The sequence below is a fragment of the Cetorhinus maximus genome, chromosome 11 (genome assembly GCF_964194155.1).
Source record: "Cetorhinus maximus chromosome 11, sCetMax3.hap1.1, whole genome shotgun sequence".
In the NCBI taxonomy this organism is placed as follows: domain Eukaryota; kingdom Metazoa; phylum Chordata; class Chondrichthyes; order Lamniformes; family Cetorhinidae; genus Cetorhinus; species Cetorhinus maximus.
Window position 1 is genome coordinate 446,532 of NC_135889.1, and position 27,335 is coordinate 473,866.

The 27,335-nt window shown below is 45.0% G+C and overlaps 1 protein-coding gene across 1 annotated transcript in view; it reads right to left on the reverse strand.

The window, feature by feature from the left end:
- LOC144686331 (NACHT, LRR and PYD domains-containing protein 3-like) overlaps positions 1 to 27,335 on the reverse strand; it is a 57,606-nt gene that overhangs the window by 17,858 nt on the left and 12,413 nt on the right. Inside the window, 5 exon segments of the mRNA XM_078551412.1 lie at positions 6,473 to 6,559; positions 11,159 to 12,896; positions 16,389 to 16,454; positions 16,560 to 16,731; positions 22,650 to 22,816. Coding sequence (XP_078407538.1) covers positions 6,473 to 6,559; positions 11,159 to 12,896; positions 16,389 to 16,454; positions 16,560 to 16,731; positions 22,650 to 22,816 — 2,230 coding nt within the window.

The window sequence follows — 27,335 nt, forward strand, 5'->3', positions numbered from 1 at the left end:
ATTTATTAATTTTGCTTCCCATCTCCACCCCTCCATCATCTTCACATGGTCCATCTCTGACACTTCTCTTCCCTTCCTTGACCTCTCTGTCTCAATTTCTGATGATAGACTGTCCACCAATATCCATTACAAGCCTACCGACTCCCACAGCTACCTCGACTACAGCTCCTCACACCCCGCTTCCTGTAAAGACTCCATCCCATTCTCTCAGTTCCTTCGCCTCCGTCGCATCTGTTCTGATGACGCTACCTTCAAAAACAGCTCCTCTGACATGTCCTCCTTCTTCCTTAACCGAGGTTTTCCATGCACGGTCGTTGACAGGGCCCTCAACCGTGTCCGGCCCATATCCCGCGCATCCTCCCTCACGCCTTCTCCTCCTTCCCAGAAACATGATAGGGTCCCCCTTGTCCTCACTTATCACCCCACCAGCCTCCGCATTCAAAGGATCATCCTCCGCCATTTCCGCCAACTCCAGCATGATGCCACCACCAAACACATCTTCCCTTCACCCCCCCTGACGGCATTCCAAAGGGATCGTTCCCTCCGGGACACCCTGGTCCACTCCTCCATCACCCCCTACTCCTCAACCCCCACTTATGGCACCTCCCCATGCCCACGCAGAAGATGCAACACCTGCCCCTTCACTTCCTCTCTCCTCACCGTCCAAGGGCCCAAACACTCCTTTCAAGTGAAGCAGCATTTCACTTGCATTTCCCCTAACTTAGTCTACTGCATTCGTTGCTCCCAATGCGGTCTCCTCTACATTGGAGAGACCAAACGCAAACTGGGCGACCGTTTTGCGGAACACCTGCGGTCTGTCCGCAAGAAAGACCCAAACCTCCCTGTCGCTTGCCATTTTAACACTCCACTCTGTTCTCTTGCCAACATGTCTGTCCTTGGCTTGCTGCATTGTTCCACTGAAGCCCAGCGCAAACTGGAGGAACAGCACCTCATCTTCCGACTAGGCACTTTACAGCCCTCTGGGCTGAATATTGAATTCAACAACTTTAGATCTTAAACTCCCCCTCCCCCCATCCCCACCCCGTTTCTTTCCCCCCCCCCGGCTTTTTTTTCAATAATTTATATAGATTCTTCTTTCCCCACCTATTTCCATTATTTTAAAATCTAAAACTAAAACCTTTAGTCTTTCCACCCCACCCCCACTAGAGCTGTACTTTGAATATCCTGTCTTCCATTCTTAATTAGCACTTTTCTCAGACAAATATCACCACCTTCAACACCTCTTTGACCCTTTTGTCTGTGACATCTTTTGATTATCTGCTCATCTCCACAATCACCACACCACACCCTCAATGTGTCTCTCCACCCCCCCCCCCCCCCACCAACCCCCACCCCACCCACCTTAAACCAATTTATATTTCTCCCTTCTTCTAACTATGCTCCAGTTCTGCCGAAGGGCCATGAAGGCTCGAAACGTTAACTGATTTCTTCTCCGCCGATGCTGCCAGACCTGCTGAGTTTTTCCAGGTAATTCTGTTTTTGTACAGAATTTATATGGCTCGGCTTATGGAACAGAAAAGGTGCAATTACATTGCTAGTCTCTAGGCGACCAACTAGGGGAAAGATGGAGAAGAACAAATTTGCAAGGAAATTCCAGAGAGGTGCAAGAATTATAGAGTAGTTATAATGGGGAACTTTAATTTTCCAAATATAGACTGGGATAGTATTAATGTGACAGGCAGAGAGGAGCCAGAATTCCTAGAGTGACCAGGAAATTGTTCTACAGCAGCGTGTTTCTAGTGTGAGAAAGGATGCACAGCTTGACATTATTCTTTGGAATGAAATGGGCCAAGTGAATCAAGTCTAAAGGAGTGATCACTGTATCATAAGGTTTAAGCTGACTATGGGATAAAACAAAGAACAGTCCAGAGTAAGAATAATTAATATGGGGAAAGCCAACTTTAATGTTCTAAGAATGGGTCTGACCCAGTTAAATTGGACTGTTTGAGCCAATAATCATCAGACGTGTCTGGCCTCCCCCATTGAGGATGGGAATATTGGTGGAGCCTTTTCCTCCAGTGAGCTGTTTAATCGACCGTCACCATTCACAACTGGATGTGACAGGTGTACAAAACTTTGATCTTATCGGTTGGTTGTGGGATCATGTTCTTCTCCCATTAGTTGGCCTGCAAGTTGTCCTGGGTTGTAGCTTCACCAGTTTGGTGCCTCATTTTTAGGTGCACCCAAGTCTAAGTCATTAGCATATATCAAGAAATGTAATACTGCTCGTCCTGAAGCAACCGGTGGAGAGCTCCACTGTCTGCTTCCTCGAACTGAAAAACAACCATTAACAACTATTTTCTGTTTCCTGTCACTCAGACAACTTTATATCCATGCTGTCACAGTCCCTTTTATTACTTGGGCTTTAACTTCGCTGCCAAGCTAATTATGTGCCTATTAATAAGTTTTATTTTAAATAACACTATTCCCAATACTAATAATAACAACGTGTTTATGTTTCAGATTATTAAATATGGGAATTATTGTCATTGGCAGCTGCGCCTTGAGCTCTTCAGCCCCAAGCTTTGGATTTCCCTTCCTAATTCCTTCCACCTCTCTCCCCTCTCTTCTCCTTTAACACTCTCGTTAAAACCTTCCTCCCTGACTTGGCTTTTAGTTGCCTGTCCTAATATCTCATTTTCCACGCTGCCCAAGTCTGTTAGATAACACTCCTGTGAAGTGTCTTGGGACAATTAACTATATTAAAGCTGCTATATGAATGAAAGTTGATGTTGTTGTTGATGACACCATGACTGATACTAATGATACCGTACAGTGTTCGACATCCTGTTATCAGAAACAACATCTCACACAGTTTCTGAATTTTACTGTTGGGTTATTGGGAGCCACAGACTGTGATAGCTGATTCATTTTGATAGTTTATTATCTGCCTTACCAATATATTTGTGAATGTTTTACACTTTTATTACAAACTGAGAAGCTTTCTAGTTTAAAGATCTATAATGTGAATGTCTAATTAAGCTAAGCTAAAAATGTAAGAATACAATATGGGGGGAATTTTACTGCACGGGAGGGACTGTAAAATAGGATGGGCCCTTCACAATCCATTGACTTCGGCGGGGTCTGGAAAATCCCGCTGGCGAGGGGGGCCATAAAATTCCACCATGGGAATTGTAGAAGCAATAATCGTTTTGTCCAGTTTTTAATTCTGATTCATGTCTTTGAGAATGACTTTAAATGATTTTTGAAGGTATTATTCCTGAATCTTACAGTTTGTCGTAACTCAGGTCCAGGCTCATCAGTGCCCAATTTGTGCTGAGAGGGGAGCTATGAATATGTGAGGCTGTTACTATCCGGCTGGAGATCAGAGAGAGAAACAATTCATGAATCAGAATAAATCCGGGGTGTTTATTAATAACACTAATACTTGTAGTAATGATAATGTGCAGTGTTTATTACTGACACTATTACTGATAATCATAATACTTTACAGCATCAGACATGCAGTTATTATAAACATAATTCCACAGTCTGGTACCTTGCTGGGAGACAGAGCAGAGCTGCAGAAGACAGTTAGGTTCTGAGAAGCGCCTGTAAATAAAGACCAGGGATTGCAGAGCGGCCGACCTTGCTGGGAGTGGGAGCGGAGCTGCAGGGGGCAGTCGGGAGCTGAGGAATGCACCGTTTCAGCTGCTGCCAGGCAGCAGTGTGGGGTAAAGGCGATTGTGACGTCACAGGAAGCCAGTGCGTTGATTGGCCGGTAAGTGCCCAGTGGGAGGGACAGTGTGCAGGCTTAGACTGGTGTGGGAGTTAAGGTAGATCTATAAATAAAAATAACTAAGACTTTGAAATTAAATAACCCGAAACTTTAAAACCTTGAGCGAGGCACAAAACAGGAAACTATAGGTATTTGTGGTGGGGAAGTTGTTAAAATTGATCATTAAGGGGGTGATAGCTAAACACTGAGAAAAACTCGGGTAATCAGGTAGAGTCAGCATGGTTTTGTGAAAGGAAAATCATGGGCAGAAAGGGATGGGGGTTGGGTGGGGTCGGGCGCGATCCCGATGGGCGCCCCAGATCGAGGCTGTGCCGCCATTTTACATGGGCGGGTCAATTAAAGCCCACCCAGCGTGACGCACGCCCCCGAAGCGCTAAACGCTCCCTGTGGGGGCAGCGGGAGTGGGGAGGGGGGATTCCCTGAGTCGGGGCCTGCACTCTTTCACACATGCGCGGGTGACAGAGGCAGAAATCTCCCTGAGGCACAGAGCGGCCTCACCGAGATTAATTGTGGAATGAAAGTTTTTATTAAAGACACAAAAAATTATTTCAACATCTCCCCTCATGAGACAGTGTTTATCAAATGTTTAAAAGTGTTTTATTTAATTAATAAACCCTTCATGAAACCTCATCCCGCCCATGGATGAGGTTTTACGAAAAATGTGAAGGCCACCTGGACTCTTTGCCTGCCCCCCAACCTTCAGGTTGGACAGGCAGCATTCTGAACTACTTTCATTACTTTCTTAAAGGCCTCAATAGGCCTTTGACAGTTTGGCTGCGCACCCGCCAAACTGAAAATCTAAATAGCGCGCTGTGACGCTGAGACTCCCGTCCGATGTCACCGTGCGTCATTTTATGTGTCGGTGAGCAGGCCCCACCCACGCTCGCCAACCCGAAAATTCTGCCCATATTTAACCAGTTTATTGGGAATTATTTGAAGGAGTAATATGCACTGTGGATAAAGGGAGCTTGTAGACAGACTGTACTTGAATGTCCAGAAGGCATTTGATAAGGTGCCATGCCAAAGGTTACTGTGGATAATAAATGCTGGTGGTGTAGGGGGTAACATATTAGCATGGATAGGAGATTGGTTGGCTGGCAGAAAGCAGAGGATGTATAAATGGGTCTTTTTTCTTAAAAGCAGGATGTGTCGAGTGGAGTCCCGCAGGGATCTGTGCTGGGGTCTCAGCCTTTTACAATTTACATCAATGATTTACATGAAGGGAGTGATGGCATGGTCACTAAATTTTCAGATGATACAAAGAATAGGTTGGAAAGTATGTTGTCAAGAGGACAGAAGGAGGTTGCACATGGATATAGATAAGTTGAGTGAGCAAAAATCTGGCACATGGATTATAACGTGGGAAAATGTGAAGTTGTTCACATTGGCAGGGATAATAAAAAAGTAGAATATTATTTAAACAGAGAACGACAGCAGAATTCCGAGGTGTAGATGGATCTGGGTGTTCTAGTACATGAGTCATAAAAAGTTAGTTTGCAGGTACAGCAAGTAATTCAGAAGGCTAATGGAATGCTGTCCTTTATTAAAGGGGAATTGAACAGAGAAGTAAGGATGTTATGCTTCAGTTATACGGGGCATTGGTAAGACCGTATCTTGAATAGTGTGTAGTTTTGGTCTCCTTATTTAAGGAAGGATGTAAATGCGTTGGAAGCAGTTCATAGGTGGTTTCCTGGATTGATACCTGGAGTGAGTGGGTTGTCTTGTGAGGAAAGGTTGGACAGACTGTGCTTGTTTCAATTGGAGTTTAAAAGCGTGAGGGGTGATTTGATTTAAGTGTATAAGATGCTGAATGGTCTTGATGAGGTGGACATGGAAAAGATTTTTCCTCCTGTGGGTGAGTCCAGAACTCGGGGTCACTGTTTTTAAAATTAGGGTTTTTCATTTAAGGACAGATATGAGAATTTGTTTTCTCTCAGACAGTTGTGAGACTGTGGATCTCTCTGCCTCAGAAGGTGGAGGAGGCGGGGTTATTGAATATTTTTAAGGCGGAGCTGGATAGATTCTTGTTAGGCAAGGGAATCAAAGATTATCAGCAGTAGATAGGAATGTGAAATTCACAACACAAGCAGGTCAGCCATGATCTTATTGAATAACAGAGCAGGATTGAGGGGCCAAATGACCAACTCCTACTCCTATTTCTTATGTTCTTATGTACTAAACTCAGTTTCTGAATTTTACTACCTAGATTCCTCAGAGCTGCAGACAGAAGTTTCACTCCAGAATCTTTCAGTTTATTATTACTTAGGTCCAGGTTCGTCAGTGACTGGTTTGTATTGACAGCGGAGGCAAGATCCTTAGCACAAGAAACTGTGAGAGTGTTGTTACACAGTCTGGAGACCAGAGGGAGAGAAAACAGTGGAAATCTGGACAAAATACAGGGGGGGGTGAAATTGGACATGAATGGAGCTGCAGAATAGTCAGCACTGCATCGGTCATCTGCGATATGGGTCTACTTCAATAGTCCTCAATATCAGGTGTTCCTATAGACACCAGAAAATGTGATTTTACCTGTTTTACATCCCTGCCATTTCCATGTCCATTTTCACCCCACTGATTAATATTAATCCTGTTACTGATACTCATAATAACGTACATAGTGCTATTAAGAACCAAAATCCTGAAACCAATAATAAAATACAGTGTCAGACATCCGGTTATTATAAACACAAACTCACACAGTCTGGTACTTACTCCAGTTCCTGAATTTTACAGCCTGGATTCCTCAGGACCGCAGACAGTAGTTTCACTCCTGAATCTCCCAGATTATTATGACTTAGTCTAAACAGAGAAGTGAGAAACACATTAAAACAGGCTGAATATTCACAATGGAGGCAAGGAACAGGATTATTTTGGGTCCAAAACCCACAACCGGTGGGAAAGTGATTAAAGTTATGATTTTTAAATGGGGACATCATTATTTGTCATGGAGACAGATTTCCTGTTCACTTGCCAGCCATCACTGAGGCTGCTGGTTGTCCTGAGGGAGAGATCAGGAGTTTGTACCAAAGCCTCCCACAGCACCAGAGTGAAGTGAGATGTCACAGGGAAGCCCGAGGCTTGGTACCCAGGGCAGGGAATCCCCTCACTTTATCGCTGCCAAACTGGAGGCCATGAGGGAGGGGGTGGGGGCGAGTTCCTCTTCCCCGAGGGGGGCAGGAGGAAGCCACCTCATCATGCAGCAGGGGCTCCACTTTGTTCAGCGTCCTCTCCCTTCACCTCCTCTCTCACAGCCTGCTGTTCCCTCGATGAGCTGTGTCATCCCAGTGCCTCATTCTCCTCAAGGTTCACACCTCTCTGGAGAGCCATGTTATGGAGAATGCAGCAGATTTCCACACTGACAGAGACACTTGCAAGAGGGGATTGGAGGTCACCACCCGACTGGTCCAGGCACTGGAATCACATCTTCACAAGCCTGATGTCCTGTTCAATGGTTGTCTCACCATTGTGCCTCTTTCTGGGACTCCCACAGAGAGCTCAGTAACATCACTTCGAGGAATATCCGTTATCCTCTAGGACACAGACTTTGGAGGATGAAGTATCATGGCAGTTTCCGGGAAAGTGAGTGCACACATGGAGGAAGTTTTTGTTGTGGTCACAGACGAGTCATTGAGGGAGTGGAAGCCCTTCCTGTATGGATCTCCCTGGCAAGTCACTGGGTGCCTTGATGGCCAATGGGTACAATCAGTGATACTCTGCCCCTGGGGGAATCCCTGTGTCCCTGCAAGGCCTCCCTGTTATTAAATGAATGCGCTGTCCAGCTCTGGCTAAAAGTGAATCCATGACCTGTGAGATGGCCTGGTGAGCAGCCACATGTGACATGTCTCTAAGGTCCACACCTGATCCTTGGAAGGAGCCAGAAGTGAAGGAGTTCAATGCCACAATAACTGTGACCAGCGCTGTGAGGTATTCAGCATTGAGGACACAGATGTATGTGGGCACTGCCTGAAGGGTCACAATATCCACCATCACTGGGCCTTGATAGCTCCGTCTTCAGCAACAGTTCCTGTATTGAATGCTTGGCCTCTGTTGCCTTCCTGTCCCTCTTTCCTCTCCTGTGCCCTTCTGATGCCTGGGGTTCTGCCCTCCCTGCAGAGGGTGTTGCCCCTCATCCAACATCTGACAGCTGGAGCCTTCCTTCTGGGAAGGTGGCCTCTCAATTTTTCATGGCAGCCTTTCTCCCTCTTTTACCCCCACACTGCTGGGAGTGCCAACCCCATTCATATCCTGAGTTTCCCTCAACACTGCTGGGAGTGCCAACCCCATTCAAATCCTGAGTTTCTCTCCGCACTGCTGGGAGTGCCAACCCCATTCAAATCCTGAGTTTCTCTCCGCACTGCTGGGAGTGCCAACCCCATTCAAATCCTGAGTTTCTCTCCGCACTGCTGGGAGAGCCAACCCCATTCAAATCCTGAGTTTCTCTCCGCACTGCTGGGAGTGCCAACCCCATTCATATCCTGAGTTTCCCTCCGCACTGCTGGGAGTGCCAACCCCATTCATATCCTGAGTTTCCCTCCACACTGCTGGGAGTGCCAACCCCATTCAAATCCGGAGTTTCCCTCCGCACTGCTGGGAGTGCCAACCCCATTCAAATCCTGAGTTTCCCTCCACACTGCTGGGAGTGCCAACCCCATTCAAATCCTGAGTTTCCCTCCACACTGCTGGGAGTGCCAACCCCATTCATATCCTGAGTTTCCCTCCACACTGCTGGGAGTGCCAACCCCATTCAAATCCTGAGTTTCCACTCTCCCTGCCACTTCCACAGCACCAAGGCACCTCCTTACCAAGTGCCTACCCCACTGACCTTCTTATCGGGCTGTGGCAGCCATGTGTGGCTCCCACTCTGTGCCCACTTTCCTTCAGATGAACAGGTAAACTGTCCACCCCTTTAGAACTTTAAATCTCAAACCTTATTATCTGCTGAACAAAGTTCTCAACTGTCTTACTTGACATTCCTGTCCCAACCCGCCTACTCTTGGTGATTCACGATGAAACGAGCATCAGCATCTTGAAATTGACACACTGCCGGTGCCAGTATTCTTGGCACTTTGTCCCCCTCCCTCCGCTGCCTCTGTTTCCCTCCTTCGGGGAGCCCCGAAATGTAATTACATTGAATAAAAACTCAGATCAGATTCAATTGTTTTTCCCAATATCACAGGAAACATGGAAGCAACATCAGAAATCAATGCAGAGATTTTACTGTTACTGCAAATTAAATCTATTGGGGGTAATTTGATCTTTTGTTGATAGTGTATGATGGGTGATCTTGGATCACCCGCCCATACTACAGCTCACCCGATTTTCCTTTCAATTGAAGGGAAAAGGAAACAGTGAGCAGTATAAGCTGGTGAACAATTCACTATCACTAATTTAACTACTGGTGAATACCACTTTCACCCCTCTCAATATTTATTAGATAGAGAGTTGTCTGTGTGCAGCTTCTAAATGTCCCCCAGTTTGGCCTCAATCCCTGATGATCAGAATTACTCTCCTGAAGCTCAGTGACTGGCCGGCCAAGTTTGAGGAAACTTGTCTCATTTCTGTTCTTCGTTAATTCTGGGGCTTTTATGAGAACGGCCCAATTTTCCAAGAGTTAAAGGAATGATTCCATGTCCTTCATAACTCTGTGCATTACATTACTCTGTATTACACCTCGAAGTGAATTATATTGTGAAACTCTGCTAACTGTTGCTTTAAAATCCATCCCCCTGGATTTTATACAAGAAGGAAATTTTATTCTCTCCCCTTAACAAAGTTGAAGTGTCCCTGTTCTCCTCGTTGACAGGGAAGGGCTGTCCCCCACTTTATTTAGCATTAAACAGGCTCTACCTTTACCGCAGGTGAGACTATTGCTATAGTTCAGAGAAATTTCCGGAGTTTTCCTAATCCCATCGATTTTATGCAATAGCCTTTGATGTGGCACTTTAACAAATGCCTCTGGAAATCCAAGCGCAGTATGTCTTCAGGCTTCCCTCTATCCACTGCACATGTCACTCCTTCAAAGAACTTCATTAAATTGGTCATACATGATTGCCCTTTCACAACACCATGTTTACTCTTCCCGATTACATTGAATTTCTCTAGATGCCCAGCTATAACCCCATTAATGATCGATTCTAACACCTTCCCCACTTCAGACGTTTAGCTAACTGGTTTATAGTTTCCTGCTTTCTGCCTCCCTCCCTTCTTGAATAGAGGGGTTATATTTGCTACTTTCCAATCTGATGGAACCTTTCCAGAATCTAGCGAATATTGGAAAATTAACACCAGCGCATCCACTACCTCATTAGTCACCTCTTTTAAGACCCTAAGATGAAGCCCATCAGGACGCGGAGTCTTGTCAGCCTGCAGCTCCATCAGTTCACTCAGCACTGCTTCCTTAGTGATTCTAATTTCACCAGGTTCCTCTCTCCCTTCCACGTCTTGATTTCCAGCTATTGCTGGATATTGTCAAAGTGTGCTAACTGCTGCTGTAAAATCTATCCGCTGGATTTTATGCAACAAGGAAAGTTTATTCTGTCCTGTTACAAAGTTGACATGTCCCTGTTCCCATAGTTGATATGGGAGGGGTGTTTCCCACATTATTCCCCATTAAATAACCTCTACATTTACTGCAGGTGCAGCTTTTATGATATTTCCTGGAATTTCCGGGAGTTCCCTGCTTGCAGCAGTTTCACAGATGTGGGGTGGATTATCAGAAAATCCTGTTGTAACTGTCCAACTGTCAGTTCTACCAGAGACTGTTCACTCTGTGTAAGAACCAGTCAATGGTACAGATTCCTGAAAATTCCTCCCAGTTGTCCAGCATGACTGCCTGCCTTCTGGGTATGAACGTGCAATGGGGGAACTCGAACGTTTAGGTCAGCAGCAGGTTTCCTCATTAAATGAACAGAATTGAGAGTAAATTTAAATGATTTGAATTTGAAAGGTCTTTAATCGTAATTATCTAAATTTAAGATATTTCACCCTCCCGCCAGAAACAATTTGATTAATTATGATGATATATAGGACTTATTTTCCTTGTGATGAGTACAGCTTACAATTGATATAGTTTATAATTATTATTATTTAAGTTATTTTTATCTCCACTGGTGTTTATTATCCTTAGACTATCTATATCATTTTCCCTTTGTATATAATTAGCCCTATTTCTTATCATCAAAATCCCACGCTTAAACTATTTGATTCACCATTAAGTATCCCAACAAGTATTATTCTTATTTTCTAATTTGGAATTTTACACTCATCTTATTTTGTAAAGTTTTTTCTGACTCTGCCTCTTATTTCTTGAACTGTAAGTTATTTATTTTTTCATTTTTAAGATGGTAAATTTTACTTCAATAATCAAAATACGAGCTCCAGGACCAAACAAGCAATTACCTAAAACTCTGATATTTGTACAGAACGTTTTGCAGCCGCTGGAGTCCTTCACACTGTATGTAGCACCTCTGTAGATTGAGGTGTTTTATTGTATCACAGAGTCCAAGGACATGAGACAGGACCGCACAGTCAATCGGGGTCAGTTGCAATCCACTAAATGCAAGTGTTCCAACAGATCCCACTGTGGCCTGAGCCAGTGCTTTATTCTGAGACTCAAACAGGTAGTGGAACGTGTTCACGAGGTTCCTTTTAACAGTTTTAGTCCCTCCATTTTGAAGCTGACCGTGAACATTCTCCTTCACCCAGTCAATCACTCGACAGGTTGTTTGATGAAGAAATGGACTCAGAAACTCATCCAGGGGCCGAGCTGACTGTGGGGAGGAGAGACCAGCAACAAAACGGCGAAATATCTCAAATCTCCCATCTTCTTCACTGTCCACTTCACTGAGGAGTTTCTGGATGTCCATGGGATCGGGAGTCAGGAATTGAGCGAGTGCAGCTGCAAACTCTTGGACGGTGAGGTGTGGGAACGTGTAAACCACACTCTGGACAGAATCATCTCTCTCCAAAAGTTCCATCAGGAACCCTGACAGGAACTGGGAAGGTTGCAGATTGTACTTGATCAAATCTCCATTTCTAAACACAATCTTCTTCTCAGAGACTCCTGTGAAGGCCATCTCACCAAGCTTCAGGAACACATCACGGGGGCTTTCAATCTCTCGGCCATGGTTTTTCAGAATGTTGTAAATATAGTAGGAATATAGCTGGGTGATGGTCTTGGGAACTTGCTGCTGTTTCCTGTCTCTTTGTGTAAATAAGGGGCCCAGTGACAGACCGAGGATCCAGCAGTAGGAAGGGTTGTAGCACATGGTGTACAGGATCTCGTTCTCCTCCACGTGTTTGAAAACAGCTGCTGCCACTGCCTGATCTTCAAAAAACTTGTTGAAATATTCCTTCCGTTCATCACCAACAAATCCCAGGATTTCAGCCCAGACACTAATCTCAGCCTTTTCCAATAAATGCAATGCAGTGGGGCGGCTGGTCACTAGCACTGAACATCCTGGGAGCAGCTTGTGCTGTATTAAACTGTACACAATGTCAGACACTTCACACCAGCATTCAGGATCTGTGCACATGAACTGAGGTTCTGTATTTCTCCGATTGTCAGCAAAATCAATCCCGTCCTTGAATTCATCCAAACCATCGAATATAAACAGCAATCCCTCTGGGTTCTTCCAGAGCTCTCCCAGAACATTCCCAAAGTAAGGATAGAAAAACAGTATCAGATTCCTCAGGTTTATTCAGCAGTTAATGGTGTTCAAATCCCGGAGTTTAAAACTGAAAACAAATTGAAAGTCTGGGTATATTTTCCCAGTGGCCCAATCATAAACCATCTTTTGTACCATTGTTGTTTTTCCGATCCCTGGGACTCCACTCACTGCTGCTGAACTCCCAGATTTGGATTTTCTCAGGGAAAAACTGCTCTGGAACAATTGATCAGTTCGGATTTTTTCCAGTTCTCTCCGGAGATCTTTCTTTCTCCACTCTTCATGGTCCCGGCCTCTTGCCAACAGTTCATGTTCTACAAGTGTCCGATCTCGAACATTAGAAATGATCGTTAGCTCAGCGTATCGATCAATCAGCTGGAAAATCTTAACCTTCTCCTTTATTAGGATAGTGTTCACTCTCAGTGTTTCAGTTTGAACCCGGAGGATCTCCTTGTGTTTCTGTTCAACACCTTCAATTAAAGTAGACAGTAAATGTTAGTTGTAATAACATAAAAGGCTTCTCAATATGATTTTGCTGAATAGATAGATTCATTTCACGGTTTCAATCAAAGTTTCTGCTGGAATTAAAGCTCAATTATTGGAAACCTCGCTTGAAAGTGAGCAATGACCAAGAAAAATTTAAAGTCATCACTTGGTTCTAATATTTACTGAACATGGAGATTTTATAAAGATGATATTTTCTCTCTGATGGTTAACACTTTCTGACCTGCCTTTACTCTGGACACCTCATTACAAATCCACAAAGGCCCTGGTTATATGGTGGTAGATGTTCTTGTCAATCAGTTTATGAAATCCTCAGTGAAGCCAAACTTCTGCAGCAATGGTAAATAGGACATTGGGTAGGAGTGGGAGAGGGAGTGAGTGTAATTGTTCAGGAGTCCCACTGTTATTGTAACCTGCCTTCAGCAAGTTATCTTTGATATCACTGTGCACTTGGACAGCAAGATTCCTTCTGGTATTCTGTCAGGCTGTGGGCAGGTTATCTGAGATATTAGGGCCGATTGGTTCAGTTTTCTGGGCGGCCAGTGTGGATCAGGTTGGTGCCAACAGCATGGGGTTCGATTCCATTCCAGCTGGGATGCATCTTGGACCTGCCTCCTTGCCCTACCGTGGTTTAGCTGTGAGTCGGACCTGCCTTCGGAGAGAGAACTCAAAAAGAATAATCCTTTTCCTGTTGTCCTGCGTTTCAGAAATCGCTAACAATTTTTCAGGAGTTTTACACATGCATACATTGATTGTGTTTTTATAATAGTCCTGTCCTCTTACTGATCAGAACTTGAAATAGAACAACTACCAACTTCACTCCATGTAACATTACAGCAGTAACATTCACAGTTCATTTGAACTGTTTACAAATAATTAGTTTTGCTTCTAGTTTCCCACAATGTAGTTTTGGGAAATTGAAAATATATTTATTGTAATTATTACATTGGGTTCAAACACAACCCGTGAATTGTAGGATTATTCTTTGAGTAGAATAGTGTGCTCTCTTTCACCGCCATGAGGAAATGGGTCAGTAGATTCCCAGTCGCCCTGAATATTCCCTTTTCCTCACATTTCTCCACATTAATGTTCTGTTGTGTGAATATCTGTAGATATTCTCATTTCGCATCAAAGACTTTCTGACCTCTCATCCTGTTCCGTGAAATAATAAAAATGTAATGTTTCAAATTTCATTAACATTATCCATACCATTTAAAAAGGGACAAATAGTGGAAGGGATAATAAGGAATGTTCTTTATGATCACTGGGAAAGGTAAGAGGCCATTAGAAATTCACAACACAACTTCAAAAAATTAGCTTGTGTCCAACAAATTTGGAGGAGTTTATTGAGGAAGTCACTAGGATAGGGCATGAGAGAAATTTGGTGGACATTGTCACTCTAGACTTTCAGAAAGCCTTCGATATGCATCCTCACACTAGGTTACTTCATTTGATGGAGTGTGAGTTGAAATTTGAAGCTCTGGATTAGGAAATCTCTTCAATCCCGAACCTCAAATTTAATTGGAAGATATGTGACAAGTGATCTCTCCCGAGGGTTGGTCCTGCACCCATGACTTTGACAATCTGTATTCATGAGCTGGACAAGGGTGAAAATATGAATCAGGAGCACAAGTAGTAGGGTGTTAGGAGTACAATATATACGTTTTCAGATGACAAAAACATCGATTTGAAGATTAAGATAGTAGAGGGTGATCAAATCCAATAAAACGTTTAGATGTGCTACAACTGTGGACACACATTGGCAAACAGTGTTCCATTCAGATAACTGTACCTCATACATATTGATTGGGCCAATATTGAATACAAGCATCACTTGCAGGGAACAATACTGAGACAGGGTGAGATAAAAAAGATCTTGGTGCTACTGTGTACAGATCACTGAAGGTTCATGATCAGTGCAGAAAAACTGTAGTTAAAGCTAACAAAGTATTGAGTTTATATTGATGGAACCAATCAGTGTTAAACAAGGGCTATCACATTGCCTGTACAGGTTCCTGGTCAGACCACATCTCAATAGAATGCACAGTTTTGGTTACCCCTACGTGTTGGATAATATAGTGTCATTGGAAAAGTTCCAAAGGAGAGCTGCAGGAATGATTCCCAGGTTAGAGGAGCTCAGCTACTTAGACAGGCTCAAGGATTTTAATTTGTTTAAATTTCAAGCAGCAGAGATTTACGCTAATTTACAGAGGCCTTGTAAATACATGAATGCCTGGATAGAGTCACTATTGATAGATGATGCTAGTTTATCAAATTGGGGAGAACTAGTTTAAACTATGCAAGTGTAGGAATAAACAGCATGTTCAGTGTTTCTTTTCTCTGCCCGGAGAACTGAGAACCTTTGGAAAGAGTTTCCAGTTGCTATGGTGGGTGCTGACTCTGAAGAGGGAGCTGGACCAGTTCATGACTTGGACAGAGATCGCATCATGTAGAAAGTAACTGGCTTATAGCTAACAACTGGACAACGCGATTTCCTGAATTGGATTCGATCAACTGAGGAGGTCAGAGAAGAATACGAGTAGAATTGTACTCAAACACAATCTGTAACCTCATGGCCCAGCGTATCCCCCACTCTACAAATACCATCAAGCCAGGGGTTCAATGAAGTGTGCAGGAGGGCATGGCTAACAAGTAGCAAGTAACATTCACGCCACACAAGTGTCAGGCAATGACCAGCTCCTACTAGAGAGAATCCAACCATCGCCCCTTGATGTTCAATGGTGTAACCATCATTGAATCCCCCCACCACCAACATCCTCGGGGGTTACCATTGACCAGGAACTGAACTGGACTAGCCACAAAAATACTGTGGCTACAAGAGCAGGTCAGAGGCTAAGAATCGTGCAATAAGTAACTCACCTCCTGACTCCCCAAAGCTGTCCACCATCTGCAAGGCACAAGTCAGGAGTGTGATGGAATACTCCCCACTTGCCTGGATGAGTGCAGCTCCCACAACAGTCAAGAAGCTGGACACCGTCCAATACAAAGCAGTCTGCTTGATTGGCACCACATCCACAAACATTCACTCCCTCCACCACTGACGCACAGTAGCAGCAGTGTGTACCATCTACAAGGTGCACTGCAGAAACTCACCAAGTCTCCTTAGACAGCATCTTCCAAACCCACGACCACTACCACCTATGAGGACCAAGGCAACAGATAGATGGGAACACCACCACCCAAGTCGCTCACCACCCTGACTTGGAAATATATCACCATACCTTCACTGTCGCTGGGTCAAAATCCTGGAACTCCCTTTAAACAGCACTGTGGGCGTACCTACACCACATGGACTGCAGTAAAGAAGGCAGGTCACCACCACCACCTCAAGGGCAACTAGGGATGGGCAATAAATGCTGGCCCAGCCAGCGAAGCCCACACCCCGTGAATGAATAAAAAAAAGTGAAATGGTTTTAAATGTCCATTTCATCTCTTACCTTTCAGGTGACTGGGTACTTCAGATAAGCCTCTTCCAATGTTCATGTAATCAAATGGATCAGAACCTGTTTAAAGCAATTAACTGTCATGAAATCAGATCTGTGTAATGTTATAGCAAAATCTGCAATGTTTGAATCTGAAATTGAATTCACTGTGTGATTTTACCGTACCAAGTTCCTGTATTTCTTTTATTATTTTATCCAACTTTGGGACCCCATGATGCACTTTCACAAAGGATTCCCACATCACCCTTCGGGCCCGAGAGCCTTTCTCCATCACCAGACTTAGGAGAAGCTTGGAACTCTCCGCCCGGTTTCCCTTATTCGTGAGCTCGGTGACTTTCTGCAAAGAATAATAATGAATATATTGAGGATCAGAGTGAAAGATAAACACTGAGAATGAGAAGGAAAGGATCTGCTCAGTGATGGCATTTCCAATTGTTTTGAGCCCAATAAACAGTCACTGGGCTGAGAACTGATACATAATGAACATTCACTAAAAATCATCTTCATCTCATTTCAGTCATTAACAGCAAATGAATGTGAATAAACTAAGCCAGAAGTCTGAAATACATTTTGGGGGGAGTGAGGAATCATTGACAATCTGCAGTATTTTAATGTGATCAGTGTGATGAGTTTTCTTTGTCAAATTATTGATTGACAATATGATCCACTTGTTTCCTCACACTGACTTCTTGCTGTTACAGTTTCTCATTTACTCAGCAGGAAAATAGCAGCAAATCAGATCTCTGGTGGAGGGGAAGGGACAATTCTGGTCATTAAGTTATTTTCACAAAAGAATGGGAATCTTAAAATGAAAACTGGCACAGAAATCACCATTGACTGAACCAAACCAGTACTGTCGATTTATCTGTCAGGAGAATCGACCAATAATAATGGTGAAAAATCCAATCAATCCGATCAATTTCCCCCTCAGTAACTGAAAGTTCAGAAACTTGATATTTTTGCAAATTTGCTACGAGTATGAAAACTTGGTAAGGAGTGGGAAGTGGATAGGTTTTGAGAGTGAGTGGGACCCAAGATAACTGAACACTGTGGTGGTGTGAAGGAGAGGCTGCTCATAAGGCCAGAGTCAGAGCAATGGAGAATTCCAATGGGAGGTTTCAGGACTCGAGCAGCTTACAAGGAACGAAAGGGTCAAGGTCATTAAGTTATTTAAACAGAAGAATGGGAATTTTAAATTGAAGGCATCTGAGTACTGGGAGATATTGTAGGTTTGTGAGCACACAAGTGATATCTGGGACCTGGAGTGGTTCAGGGTAAAGGCAGCAGAATCTGAGTAGCTTAACATTCCAGAGGTTGCAAGGTTACCTTGGTTACCTCCACACTCAACTGTTCCAAATCCATGGATGAAGGTTGAGAAGAAGTGCTGAGATAGGGGGAGAGACTTGCAGTGTTGTGTGGAGAGAAGTAGGACATTTTTCTGCTGGCAAGTTTGCAGCAAATTGAGTTCAGCTTGAAGCTGGACACTGAAATCCCAGATAGCCTGGCTAAGCTTTAGTCAGTGACCAGGGGGAGAAATCCAAACAAGTGGTGAGAAGATGGAGTTTGTGGCTGGGAAAGCAGACAATGGGGTCAATTTTTCCAATGTCTAACAGTCGGAAAAGGGAGTTACGTTCCACACCAAGGGTATAGAGGCAGGAAATTACACAGTGAATGAACTCAATTACCTGATGTTCACCCATGAGGGGTGACTGTCAGAGCGAGAAACAGGGACAGGAGTTTTAAAATATTCTTTCACTGGCTAAGTCAGCATTTGTTACTCATTCTTAATGACCCTAGAGAAGGGGATGGTGAAGGCTTTCCCACTATACCCACCCTGTTCTCTCCTTTTCCCAGCCTCATCAAACTCTTTCCTTTTATTTATAGAGATAAACCTGAATCATTCCCCTATCCTTTTACAGATAATGATGGATCTGCTGGGTGTTTTCAGTTTCATATCATTGTGTCAGATTCACAATATTTGCAGTTCTATCCATTTTCCCATTTCTATTCTGTAAGATTTGGTGATTCCGTTATCTAATATGGGAACAATTCTCAGTGGCAGCATGGAAAGCAAATTAGGTGTTGGGGTGTATTAAGAGGGCAATATTGAGCCAAAAGTGTGAGGTAATTTGCAACTTCCTAAAAACATTGGTGTGACCATACTTAGAATACTGTGTATAGTCCTGATTGCCTCAGTACAACAAGGTTATGAGAGCTACTGAAGAGAACAACTAGAACGTTTGAGAGGATGGAGGGGTTGGGCGAGGATCTATTGTGTAAACTGGGCGCGTCCTCACTGGAAAAAGAGATTGAGAAGTAATATGATTGCTGTTTCCCATTGACTTCAATTTGTGAGGACACCATGATGCCACATTAGCTCAAATGCTGCCTGGATGTGAAGGGAAAGCACCTTCACCTTTCCTCTGGAATTCTTTTGGCCATGTTTGAGCCAAAGCTGCGATTAGGTCTGGAACAGAGTGGTCCTGGCAGAACCGAAACTGAGTATTGGTGAGCAGGTTATTGCTGAGTAAGGGCCAGTTCAAAGCACTGTCGATGATACCTTCCATTGTTTTGCTGATGACTGAGAGTAGGCTGATGGAATTGCAATTGCTGGCTCAGATTTGTCCTGCTTTTCATGGATAGGATATTCCCGTGAAATTTTCCATATTATCAGGGAGATGCCAGTGTTGCACTGAGACAACTTGGCTAGAATTGCGGCTAGTCCTGGAGCACTAATCTCCAGCATTACAGCCGGGATATTGTTGGGGACCTTGTATCCAGTGAGCTCGGTTGCTCCTTTACATCATGTGGAGGGATTTAAATTGGCTGAAGACTTGTTTCAGTGATAATGGGAACCAGAACCTAGTGGATGAATCATCAGCTAAACACTTTGGACTGAAGATAGTTGCAAAAGCTTCAGCCTTATCTTTTGCACTCGTGCTGGGCTCCCCATCATTGATTATGTGAATGTTTGTGGATTCTTCTCCTCCAGTTAGTTGTTTAGCTTATCACCACAATATTACTAGTCTGGCAGGAATGCAAAGCTATATGCACTGTTGGTTGTGGGATCACTTGCTTCTGAATATCACAGGATCACAGAGTGCAGAAGAGGCCCTTCGGCCCATCGAGTCTACATCGAAACGTGAGAAACACCTGCCCTACCTACCTAATCCCATTTACCGGCCCATAGCTTTGAATTTTATGATGTGCCAAGTGCTCATCCAGGTACATTTTAAAGGATGTGAGGCAACCCACCTCCACCACCCTCCCAGGCAGCGCATTCCAGACCTTCACCACGCTCTGGGGAAAAACGTTTTACCTCACATCCCCTTAAACCGCCTGCCCCTCACCTTGAAACTATGTCCCCTCGTAACTGACCCTTCAACTAAGGGGAACAGTTGCTCCCTATCTATTCTGTCCATGCCCCTCATAATCTTGTACACATCAATCAGGTCACCCCTCAGGTCTTCTCTACTCCAACGAAAACCACACAAGTATATCCAACCTCTCTTCATAACTTAAATTTTTCATCCCAGGCAACATCCTGGTGAATCTCCTCTGCACCCCGTCCAGTGCAATCACATACTTCCTATAATGTGGCGACCAGAACTGCACATAGTACTCCAGCTGTGGCCTCACCAAGGTTCTATACAACTCCAACAGGACCTCCCTACTTTAGTAATCTATGCCTTGATTGATAAAGGCAAGTGTCCCATATGCCTTTTTCACCACCCCACTAACATGCCCATCCTCCTTCAGAGATCTATGGACACGCACGCCGAGGTCCCTTTGTTCCTGTGAACTTCCTAGTGTCCTGCGGTTCATTGAATAATTCCTTGTCAAATTACTCCTTCCAAAGTATATCACCTCACACTTTACAGGGTTAAATTCTATCTGCCACTTATCTGTGGATTTGACCATCCCGTCTATATCTTCCTGTAGCCCAGGACACTCAACCTCACTGTTAACCACCCGGCCAATCATTGTGTCATCCACAAACTTACTCGTCCTACACCCCACATTGTCATCTATGTCATTTTTATAAATGATGAATAATAGGGGACCCAGCACAGATCCCTGTGGTACACCACTGGACACAGGCTTCCAGTCACTAAAACATCCTTCTGTCATCACTCTCTGTCTCCTACAACTAAGCCAATATTGAATCCACCTCGTCAAATTACCCTGTCTCCCATGTGCATTTGCCTTCTTTATAAGTCTCCCATGTGGGACCTTGTCAAAGGCTTTGCTGAATTCCATATAAACTACATCAACTACACTACCCTCATCTACACACCTGGTCACCTCCTCAAAAAATTAAATTAAATTTGTTAGGCATGGCCTCCCTCTGACAAAGCCATGCTGATTATCCCTGATCAAACTTTGCCTCTCCAAGTGGAGATAGATTCTCTCCTTCAGAATTTTCTCCAATAGTTTCCCTACCACTGACGTGAGGCTCACTGGCCCGTAGTCCCCTGGCTTCTCTCTATAACACTTCTTAAATAGCAGAACCATATTAGCTGTTCTGAAGTCCTCTGGAACCTCCCCCGTGGCCAGAGAGGAATTAAAAATTTGAGTCAGAGCCCCTGCGATCTCCTCCCTTGCCTCCCTCAGCAGTCTGGGACACACATCATCCAGACCTGGAGATTTGTCCACTTTTAAGCCTGCCAACACCTCCAATACCTTGTCACTCCCGATATCAATTTGCTCAAGAACCTTGCAGTCTCTATCCCCGAGTTCGATATCTTCACCCTCATTCTCTTGGGTGAAGACAGATGTGAAGTATATATGTTATGCTGATGTGTTGTGGCCTCACCAGGTTGGCATCTCATGTTTATATACCCCTGATGCTGATCCTGCAACGCTCTCCTACACATTAATTGAACCAGGGTTGAGCCCCTGGTTTGATTGAAATGGTGGAGTGATGGATATGCCTTACCACAATTCTGCAGCTGATGGCACACAGCGCTTTGTGGATAGTGAGTTTAGAGACAGTAGATCTATTGTGTATCCATCACATTTAGCACGGTGATACTATCGCACATCACAATGAGAGGTGTCTTCAATTTGAAGACGGTACTTCATTTCCTACGAGGACTGTGCGGTGGTCACTCCTATAGTGTCATAGATAGATGAATCTGCAATAGGTAGATGGGTGAGGACAAAGAAGGTTTCACCTCCTGTTGGTTCTCTGGCCAACTGCTGCAAGCCCAGTGTGGCAGATATGTCTTTCAGGACTCAGAAAGCACTGTCATTAGTGGTGCTACCGAGCCATTCTTGATTGGAGAAATTAAGTCCCCACCCATAGTGAATACTCTGCCCCTGCTTTTTCTAATTAACCTGGAGGAGTCCATATTCATCGACTGAAGGAGGGCAATAATCAACAGGTGGTTTTGTTGTCTATCTTTGGCCCCATGCCAAGAGATTTCCTGGGGTTCTGCGTCTATATTGAGGACTCTCCCTGGTTACTGTATACCCCTAGGCTGCCATCTCTGGTGGATCCATCTAGTGGGAAAGGGCATACCCAGGAATAGTAGCAGAAGAGTCTGGGATGTTGTTTGATGGTCATATTGACAGGATTATTCTTATGTCAGGCTGTTGTTTTATTAGTCACATTTGTTACAAGTCCTTCAATGTTAGTGGGGACTTTGCATGATCGACTGAGCTGTGACTAAATCCAATGCTGGGTGCTCTTATTATACCTTTTTATAGCTGTGTTGCATGTTGATCTAGACCATTTCAGAGGGCAGTGAAGAGTCAGCCATGTTGCTGGGTGTCTGGAGCCATATACAGGTCAGGATGAGTAAGGACAGCAGGTTTCCTTCCCTAAAGGACATGAGCCACCCAGATGGCTTTTGATGACAATTCAATGTTATCTAATTACCTTATATCAAATTCACAAACTGTCACAGTGAGATCTAAGTTCAGGTCTCTGGAGTAAGAGTCCAGGCTACTAGTTTGTTAATTCAGTAACGTAACCACAATGCTGCTGTATCTGTATGTGGTAAGTATTGTAGGCTTGGAAGAAACAGATCACTTTGGGTCTATGGTTCCCAAAGCTCTGAGACTTTCCTCACCTCATGCTTGGTTCTGTTGTAGGCTAATTATTGGAGATTGATTTATCACCATTATTAGCATGTGACTGCCCGGGTGTTAGAAGATGATCTAGATAGATCTTGGTCTTCTATCATCCTTACATTCTGCAAGTTCTGTAATGTTTAAATAACCCAAACTCATTGCAACCCTCCCACTTACCCGATGTTCGTGTCCATTGAAAATCTTCTCGTATGTTAACAATGAGCTGATTCCATCCACCCCTTCTTCAATCGCCTGTTCTAGTCTGTCCCAGTAAAATTTTGTCAACTGGGACAGCTGGAAATCATCCCACTTTGTCAAGAACTCAGTGATTCTGGAGTTTGGATCTGTGAACACAAAATGGAGAAAAACAAACATCATTGAATTTCTAGCCACATTGTTCTATTTCCTTTACAGGAAGCAACTGAATCCTCCTGTGAGCCACATTATCAAACAAAGTGTGAAAATCCAGAAACATTAAGTGATAGCATAGCTGATTTGTGACCTAATTCCTAACCTTGCCCCAAATCCCTTCATACCCATGGTTAACAAGAAGCTATCAATCTCAAATTTAAACCCAGCAATTGTCTTTATTGTTTGCTGGATGTGGGAGTCGATGGCAAGGCCAGCATTTGTTGTCTATCCCAAATTGCCCCAGGGAAGGAGGTGGTGAGACACCTTCTTGAGCCACTGCAATATATCTGGTGCATGTATGCCCACAGTGCTTCTGGGAAGGGAGTCCCAGGATTTTGACACAGTGACAGTAAAGGAACAGTGATTTTATTCAAGGTCAGGATAGTGTGTAGCCTGGAGAGGAACTTGCAGGTTATGGTGTTCCCATGCATCTGTTGCCCTTGTTCTTCTTGGTGGTAAAGGTCATGGATTTGGAAGGTGGAGTCAAAGGAGCCTCGGTGAGATTCTACGGTGCATCTTGTAGACACTACACACTGCTGCCACTGTGCGTAAATGGTGGAAGGAGCTAATGTCTTCACATTGAGGATACCCTCCATCATCGTGCTAATTGGGATAGATTTCAAACAGATCTAGCAACTCAAGGCAGGGCAACCATGAGGCGCTGTGAGCGATCAGCAGCAGCAGAACTGTACTCAGCCACAATCTATAACCTCATGGCCCGGTATTTCCCACACTCAACCATTACCACCAAGCCAGGGGATTAATCCTGGTTCAATGAAAAGTGCAGGAGGGCACACCTGGAGCAGCATCTGGCATAGCTAAAAATGAGGTGTCAACTTGGTGAAGCTATAACACAGGACTACTTGTGTGCCAAACAGCATAAGCAGCAAGTAACAGACAGAGCTAAGTGATTCCGCAACCAATGGATCACATCTAAGCTCTGCAATCCTACCATGTCCAGTCATGAATGATGGCGGACAATTAAACTACTCACTGGAGGAGGAGGCTCCACAAATACCCCCATCCTCAATGATGGGGGAGTCCAGTACATCAGTGCAAAAGATAAGGCTGAAGCATTTGCTACAATCTTCAGCCAGAAGTGCCCAGTGGATGATCCATCTCGGCCTCCACCAGATGCCCCCAGCATGACAGATGCCAGTCTTCAGCCAATTCAATTCACTCCACGTGATAAAGAAACAGATGCAGGCATTGGATACTGCAAAGGCTATGGGCCCTGACAATATTCCAGCAACAGTATTGAAGACTTAAGCTCCAGAGCTTGCAGCGCCCCTAGCCAAGCTGTTTCAGTGCAGCTACAACACTGGCATCTGCCCGACAATGTGAAAAATTGCCCAGGTATCACCTGTACACAAAAAGCAGGACAAATCCAACCCGGCCAATTACCCATCAGTCTATACTCGACTATCAGTAAAGTGAAGGAAGGAGTCAGCAACAGTGCTTTCAAGCAGCAATTGCTCAGCAATAACCTGCTCACTGACACTCATTTGGGTTCCGCCAGGATCATTCAGCTCCTTACCTCATTACAGTCTTGTTTCAAACATGGACAAAAGAGCTGAGCTCCAGAGGTGGGATGAAAGTGACTGCCCTTGACATCAATGCAGCATTTGAAAGGGTGTGGCATCAGGGAACCTTAGCAAAACTGTAGTCAATGGGAATCAGTGGGAAAACTCTCCAGTGGTTGGAGTCAGACCAAACACAAATGTAGATGGTTGTGGTTGTTGGAGGTCAATCATCTCAGTTCCAGGACATCACTGCAGGAGTTCCTCAGGGTAGTGTCCTAGGCCCAACCATCTCCAGCTGCTTCAGCAATGATCTTCATTCCATCATAAGGTCTGAAGCGGGGATGTTCACTGATGATTGCACAATGTTCAGCATCATTCACAACTCCTCAGATACTGAAGCAGTCCATGTCCACATGCAGCAAGGCCTGGGTGATATCCAGGCTTGGGCTGACAAGTGGCAAGTAATATTTGTGCCACACCACTATCAGACAATGACCATTTCCAACAAGAGACAATCTAACCATCGCCCCTTAACATTCAATGCCATTACCATTGCTGAATTCTCCACCATCAATATCCTGGGGGTTACAATTGACCAGAAAGTGACATGAACTAGCCACATAAATACATTGGCTAGAAGAGCAGGTTAGAGGCTAGGAATGCTGCAGTGAGTAACTCCGCTCCTGACTACCCAAAGCCTGTCCACCATCTACAAGGCACAAGTCAGCTGTGTGATGGAATACTCAAAGATCAAGAGAAGGTAAAAATCAAGAGGGAGGGGTCCAAGTGGAGAGAGAATATTGGAGGTGGGTAAAAGGATCCGTTGAACGGGGAGAGGACTCCTGTCCAAAGAAGTGAGCACGGAGACGAAGACGGCGGAAGAAGAGTTCAGCATCATGCCGAGCCCGAAATTCATTGAGATGAGGGCGTAAGGGTATGAAACTAAGTCCTTTGCTGAGCACTGAACGTTCAGCATCGGAGAGGGGAAGGTCAGGGGGTATAGTGAATACGCGGCTGGGGCTGGGATTGGAAGATGGGGTGAGGACGGAGGGACAAGCAGGGGTGGAGGGTCCCAGATGGGTGTTGGAGTCGATGAGTCCAACACCCATCTGGGACCCTCCACTCCTGCTTGTCCCTCCGTCCTCACCCCATCTTCCAATCCCAGCCCCAGCCGCGTATTCACTATACCCCCTGACCTTCCCCTCTCCGATGCTGAACGTTCAGTGCTCAGCAAAGGACTTAGTTTCATACCCTTACGCCCTCATCTAAATGAATTTCGGGCTCGGCATGATGCTGAACTCTTCTTCCGCCGTCTTCGTCTCCGTGCTCACTTCTTTGGACAGGAGTCCTCTCCCCGTTCAACGGATCCTTTTACCCACCTCCAATATTCTCCCTCCACTTGGACCCCTCCCTCTGGATTCTTACCTTCTCTTGATCTTTTCATTGAGAACTGTCGGCGTGACATTAGCCGTCTCAATTTCTCTGCTCCTCTCACCCATTCTAATCTGTCTCTCTCTGAACTCACTGCACTCCGTTCTCTCAGGTCCAACCCCAACATTGTCATCAAACCCGCTGACAAGGGTGGTACTGTTGTTGTCTGGCGCATTGACCTCTACCTCGCGGAGGCTGAGCGTCAACTCGCAGACATTTCCTCCTAGCTCTCCCTGGACCATGACCCCACCACAGAACATCAAGCCATTGTTTCCAGGACTGTCACTGACCTCGTCTCCTCTGGAGATCTTCCTCCCACAGCTTCCGACTTGATAGTCGCCCAACCTCGGACGGCCCGCTTCTACCTCCTACCCAAAATCCACAAACAGAACTGTCCTGGCAGACCGATCGTGTCAGCCTGTTCCTGCCCCACGGAACTCATTTCTAGTTATCTTGACTACCTTCTCTCTCCCCTTGTCCAGTCCCTTCCCACCTACATCCGTGATTCCTCTGACACCTTACGTCACATCAACAATTTCCAGTTCCCTGGCCCCAACCGCTTCCTCTTCACCATGGATGTCCAATCCCTCTACGCCTCCATCCCCCACCAGGATGTTCTGAGGGCCCTTAGCTTCTTCCTTGAACAGAGGCCCCAACAATCCCCATCCACCACTACTCTCCTCCGTCTGGCTGAACTTGTTCTCACACCGAACAATTTCTCCTTTAACTCCTCTCACTTACTCCAAATAAAAGGTGTGGCTATGGGTACCCACATGGGCCCCAGCTATGCCTGTCTCTTTATGGGGTATGTGCAACATTCCTTGTTCCAGTCCTACTCCGGCCCCCTCCCACAACTCTTTCTCCGGTACATTGATGATTACTTCGGTGCTGCTTCATGCTCTCGTCGGGACCTGGAAAAATTTATTAATTTTGCTTCCAATCTCCACCCCTCCATCATCTTCACATGGTCCATCTCTGACACTTCTCTTCCCTTCCTTGACCTCTCTGTCTCAATTTCTGATGATAGACTGTCCACCAATATCCATTACAAGCCTACCGACTCCCGCAGCTACCTCGACTACAGCTCCTCACACCCCGCTTCTTGTAAAGACTCCATCCCATTCTCTCAGTTCCATCGCCTCCATCGCATTTGTTCTGATGACGCTACCTTCAAAAACAGCTCCTCTGACATGTCCACCTTCTTCCTTAACCGAGGTTTACCATCCACGGTCGTTGACAGGGCCATCAACCGTGTCCGGCCCATATCCCGCGCATCCTCCCTCACGCCTTCTCCTCCTTCCCAGAAACATGATAGGGACCCCCTTGTCCTCACTTATCACCCCACCAGCCTCCGCATTCAAAGGATCATCCTCCGCCATTTCCGCCAACTCCAGCATGATGCCACCACCAAACACATCTTCCCTTCACACCCCCTGACGGCATTCCGTAGGGATCGTTCCCTCCGGGACACCTTGGTCCACTCCTCCATCAACCCCTA